We start from the raw sequence: 6,009 nt of genomic DNA on the forward strand, positions 1-6,009 counted from the left end.
AAAATTAACAACTCAAAGTGTCGTAACTTTACAGCTCTAACGTACATCATATTCAATCACAAAATAAAATTGAGCACTTGTAGGTCAAGTTGAGATACTTTTTTTCTGAAAACATCTCTGGATTTGCCAATTTTTTTTTTTTCAGCGCGCGTGACAGTGCGTCGCGTATTGCTCAGTTTCTGGGGCCTAGTTGTCGTTCGCTCCAGAAATTTTCGCAAATTTTGACGGTTTTCTTGGTTCGCTGATGATATAAGGGAAATATAAACAGACTATTTATGGACGCGGGCTCGAGGAAAGCCAAATTAACGGGCGAGGCTTGTTAATATTTGGCTTTCCTCTCACCCTTGCCCATAAATAAACGTTAATGGTCAGCGCGTCGCCCGTTATTTCTATATTAAAATTACAGTACAATTAACTATCAATTTGACAAGCAGACTGACTTATCGGAACTCCATTCAAGTACCGTAGCAGTAGCAGAAATCGCTGGTAGGACCGGCGAATTGCCGCGGCTCTAATAGCCTGAGGTAAAACGCTCCTCGAAAGTAAAAGGTTTGAACTTTTGCTCTTTCCTCATGAAACTTTCAACCATTCTCTCACCACATCAAAAATAAAAACTAAGGGCCACTGTGAAAAGTTTGGTACCAGAGAAACGAATTACCTAAAATTTAGCGATATTTGAAATTCAAAATGGCCACCATCCGTAGACCTATGCACCTCGAAAGGACTTAAACTTTTGCTCAAACTTTCCCCAAGGAATCTTTCAACCATTCTCTTTCAAAATAAAAAATGAAAATAGGGGTCACCATGCAAATTTTGGTACTGGAGAAACAAATTACCCAGATTTACCGATATTTGAAAAATCAAAATGGCCGTTATGGAGAAAAATAAAATTTTCAATTTTCGAAAAATTAAGACGGTGAAAATTTTTCGTACACCAAGAGCTTCAAAATGAGCCCCACAAGTGGAAGATCAGAAAGGAATGGTAAAAGTTTGAGAGGCCACATATCTGTCCCCCGAGTGAACTTGATAGGCTTAACAACGATTGAGTCCTCTGACATTGTCTTTTGAGTATCATCAATTTGATTGATAGGATTTGTGTTCTGAACAATCGCGTCCTCCAGTCTCATAGGATGACATCATAATACAAAACGTTTAAAGTTTCGATATACTATCACAAAAATAATAAATGTGCTTGATCTCGAAAAACTACAAAGATCGGATGAATCAACGTGTATTTTGTTTAATGTGTAGGCTATTCATCATTACCATAACTAACAATCACAGAGATAAACTATTTGCATCATTTAAGTTCATCAGCCTCTCCAATCCTGGTCGTTTTGCATCTCATAAGCCATAATTACCCTACTCCACATGAATAGTTGAAGGCATATCAATCTATACAGACGACCAATCATTGTCTGTTATCACTTTCAGCCTAGTTCCTATCTTTTCTCTTCAGGGAGAAAACACGTGGATACCATCGAAGACCCTGCAGCAAGCAAACCTTTAATAAAGCCTGAACCAACGGCTGTGTAAACGTACATGATGAAGTGCTATGTTCTCCACTACTGAAGAAATTATTTTCAATATTGGAAACATCTTGTCAGTATATTCATTATAATTTTCTGAATTTAAAAAAATGTGTAATCAGGAACTTACATGTATATCAGGAGCTTCGAAGAAATATCGCCAAGTTCGATAGCAAATTGATATAAACTTCACATTTGTAGGTTTTTCTATCGTCAAGGTCTAGTCTTGAACATGTAATAGTTGTAGATTTTTCCTGATTACAACTACATTAGTATAAGTATTTATTTTATCATTATTATTATTTTATCACACAAATTTACCCTTAGTGTACAGTAACGCCTACGGTTTACTTGTTTCGACCTACCCTGTATATAACTAGTTGTCAAACCTGGTTTAATTTCTCCATGTAACGAATGATGCATTTTGATGACCAGTGTCGAGCGTCTTTCAAACTAATGCTGCACAAAAGTACAAATATTGCTCTTCACGAATACGCGTGTTATTTCAAGAACCAATAACGATTTGAATAAACTCTTTCGGAGGTTCGTAGCAGACTGTTGAATGACGCAGAATTAACAAGGGCTGTATGACAATCGAAATGTTACCAAGTTAGTTTTGTCTTATTTGTATAGATACAATTTCTGGTTAAACTCACCAAATCCAATTAAGTCCCAATGTAGACTGATGCGTATCGTGTCAAATGTTATCGTTTGCAACTGAATTTTAGCACGAACTGAATTTCAATATGGATCGTGTCTTGTTAATTCATGATAAGCTTTCACAAAGGTATGTAAAAGTGGTTCAAAATTTACGTGTCCAACAGAAGATGGGGAGCTTTAATAGCGTGTCTCCTTCTGGATATCATTAAACATTGGGTCTCATCAGATGTACCTGTAGGATCTGTTTTAGGGTCCTCATCTGTTCGGCATTGATATCAACGGTCTCTCTATTCCAAGTATTACATCATTTCATTGCATTTTGCATATTATTGTAAACTATGCAAAACAATTTAACAATTTGAATACTCAAAAGTTGTTAGTGTCGACAGATCGACTGGTGGAATACGTCAGATCGACCTTTGGAGTGACGGTCAGATTGATTGATCGATGGATTGGTCAAGATTGGATTGGATTGGTCAAGATTGCCTGCGTATACGTATGCAAGTATAAGTGCTGCTTAATGACCGTGACTGTTGCCAAGGAGACTGTTTGGTAATAATTACTGCTTTTGTAATAAAGCAGATACCAGTCTTACTCGTCAATACTTTTGCCAAATATGGTTAATCGATCGATCCATCCATCAAGAAACTGATTACATTTTCTTACCATTTTATTGCCAAACTGGCAATGAAGCAATTTTCTGTGTATGCTCGTCTGTGGACCTGGATATCATACATGATTACTCATTGCACATAGTCTTTTTTTATAACGTGCACCTTTTAACTCTTTGAGCGTGATTCTGCTGTATGTAATTCACTTCACAACAAAGATTTAAGAATTTTAACATTGTTACTGTAGATAATTTTCAACCAATCAGGTTATATGATTGCCTCTATTCAAACTTCAGATTATTTGCATATTAATGTGGATTTCATGGTGTGCCTGTCTCTTTAATGTCTAATAAAGCTTGTGTTGTCGATGACGTTGGACATATGTTAGCAATGGTAAATAAAATAGACTAATAAAGTAACTTTGCTTTTGTATGTACGAGTTTTATCACACTTCAACCGTAGATCCTATTTGCTCTTTTAAGTTAAAAAAGCTCGTTGGGTGCGAGATGACGACTGTTTGTTAATGTACCATACAACCACGTTTACTTGACGTATTTTCTCTCCAATTTGCATAGCAAAAATATTCCAGAACTCTCTACTAGTATTTGACACGGCTTTGCTTTCATACATGATGCGATGACATCCAATTGTTCTAATTATACAAAATCTAGAACCATTTTGTCACATTTTATGACCTTTATTTCGTAAAAATCTAAACATGAATGTTTTTTGTAAAAAAAAACTCAAACAAGTGTGTCCAGAGTAACAGGGCAGAAGCTGCAACTGTTGATAATGTTTTCAATATTCCTACGCAATGTATGTAAGCTTATATATATATATATATATATATATATATATATATATATCATGTACAGTTTCTTGCTGTCTCCTCACAGTATGCTGACACACACAATATTCAGTTTGTCGACAAAGCCTGTATATATAAATATGTATTGGATGATAATTAAATTAGAGTCCAGACTGAAATTCATTTGTCAGTGATAGAAGTGCACAGTACACATACACAGGCTGTGTTGGCAAGCTGAATAGTAGACAGTCAATATGCTGTAGGGAGTTGGACAACAAAAATATTGTCAAAAATTCAAAGTTAATACCCCTTCTGCAAAAAAAACCAAAAAAAACCATACAAAACGATCCAAACATAAGTATTCTAGCTTCCCTGCTTGAGAACAAGAGCTCAACAACATATATACAATATAAAACTAAGAAAGAGATATAGTTATATCTGTAAGCGACTGAGGAAGAAACCGAACTGGTTTCGAAACGTGGGGTCAAAGGGTCAAGGTAGTCTCAAACGCTGGACTACGCCCACTTCTCGCCATGGTTATTTTTTTTAAATTAACAACACAGTCGTTAATTTTCACACAAACAGCCAAAACACCATATCGACACAAAATACACTAAAACACTTACATTTGACAAGATGGCTGATGTGTGAAGCCACTTTCCATTACTACAATGCGATTTTAAGGTCATCTTGAATTGTCAAGATTATTTGGCAACAAAAACGTACCAAATATATACGGAATTTTAATGAGAGGAAAGCATTGATTAAAGCAGTAGAAACCTTTACAAAAATTTGCAATCACTCCTTTGTTGAAAAGTTAATCTTCAAATCATTCTGAATAGGCAGTTAGAAAGACATATAGGATCAAAATTACGATGATAGCTCTGTTGAAAGGACAATCCTCAATACCTGGTTCTCACATTAGATGTTGTTTACATTGACTTTTGATATGATTTTAGTCTTTTGTTCTCCTTTAAAAGTTGTGCAAAGTAAGTCAACTTGCTCAGAGATTAAGGTGTGAAAACCTACCCCCTAGGTATCAATTTTGGTGTCCTTCTAAGGTAGCGTTCAGTTATTACGGCCGGGGTGGGCCAGCAAAATCAGGGGGGCATCTTAATTTTGAAAATACTGCAAAGGGATCATGTATTTTTCAAACAGCAAGGGGGAGGGTCACTTAATTTTCATAAGTACTCGTTCCTTCAAAAGCAGTTTCAGTGTTCGAAAATATTATGAGAAATAAAAATGAAACGCTGCATGATTTTCATTCTCTTAACTGTAAATCTGAATAAAAGTATAATTATCTGTCACATTAACATCTTGCCTTGGCAACTCTGAGGCTTGTCTTATTGTAAATCGAGCTCACTGAGAGCAATGCACAATTTCTATTACTTACATATTAGAGATATAGCAAGTTTTGTTAGGGAAAATATTTAACAGTAACATGTACACTACCATAAAAAGTGAAATACTTTTTGGTGAAATTCCAATATCACAAGTGTTGTCCAATATCATAATTGTTGTCCGCATCTGAACTTTCTAACACCCATTTGTATCAATTGCCAAACACCTATAAAAGCACAGATTTAGTTAGTTCAGTATTGTAAAAAAATTATTCATAGTTTTCTCAGACTCAATCAACATTTAGGCGAAATTACAAAATCAAATTTCTTGCACACATATCAACCTCTAACCACCCTAGTCTAATCAAGTACTTTAAAATGAAATATCAAACGTCTATAGTATAAATAAACAGATTTAGCTAGTTTTGTATTGTAAAAAAATTATTCATAATTCCCTCATAGACTACCATGTATAGTGAATCAACATTTCGGTGAGATTCCAAAATCAAATTTCTTGTACACAAATGCACATGTACCCACCATCTTCTAATCAAGTACAATTATGTTGTGTTGTGTCGTGTCTTGTACAGTAACAGATTGGGCCATTATTAAAGCAAACAAACATTTACTGCAAGGAGTATTTTTGAAACTAAAACGCCAGGGAGTATGCGAGGACTTGAAACACGCTAAATTTTTGTCATAAAGGAAGAAAATCAATGTCACTTGTAACCTTAACTTTTATGAAAAATCCTCGGGAATGTATGAATATTTTACTTGCGTTTAAGAAGTTGTACTCAAATAAAAATAGAAGATTAACGGCCAAAATCAATTCTACATCAAAACCCCTCATAATTTCTACATTTAAAATAGTCACGAGAAATGGGTGAACGTCTTTAGAACCGTTCAGAACCATACCTTGAAAAAATTAAAAGTTACATCTGACAATAAATCATGTGAGGAATCAATTTCATCCTAAATCTGCGTTTGATTGTCACTACGGGCACAATCAAATGCAGTGGACGCGCGTACTCTTGAAATCGGTACGAACTACATGTAATAGT

General features: G+C 35.1%; 1 protein-coding gene across 2 annotated transcripts in view; it reads left to right on the forward strand.

Moving 5' to 3' along the window:
• LOC139135909 (sodium- and chloride-dependent GABA transporter 2-like) overlaps positions 1-3,219 on the forward strand; it is a 65,266-nt gene extending 62,047 nt beyond the window's left edge. For both annotated transcript variants that reach the window (XM_070703686.1, XM_070703685.1), the window contains exon 14: positions 1,460-3,219. In XM_070703686.1, coding sequence (XP_070559787.1) covers positions 1,460-1,536 — 77 coding nt within the window. In that variant the 3' untranslated portion in view covers positions 1,537-3,219. The remainder of the gene's footprint in view (positions 1-1,459) is intronic.
• The last annotated feature ends 2,790 nt before the right edge of the window (positions 3,220-6,009 follow it).

This window comes from Ptychodera flava, chromosome 6 (assembly GCF_041260155.1).
Source record: "Ptychodera flava strain L36383 chromosome 6, AS_Pfla_20210202, whole genome shotgun sequence".
NCBI classification, from domain to species: Eukaryota; Metazoa; Hemichordata; class Enteropneusta; family Ptychoderidae; genus Ptychodera; species Ptychodera flava.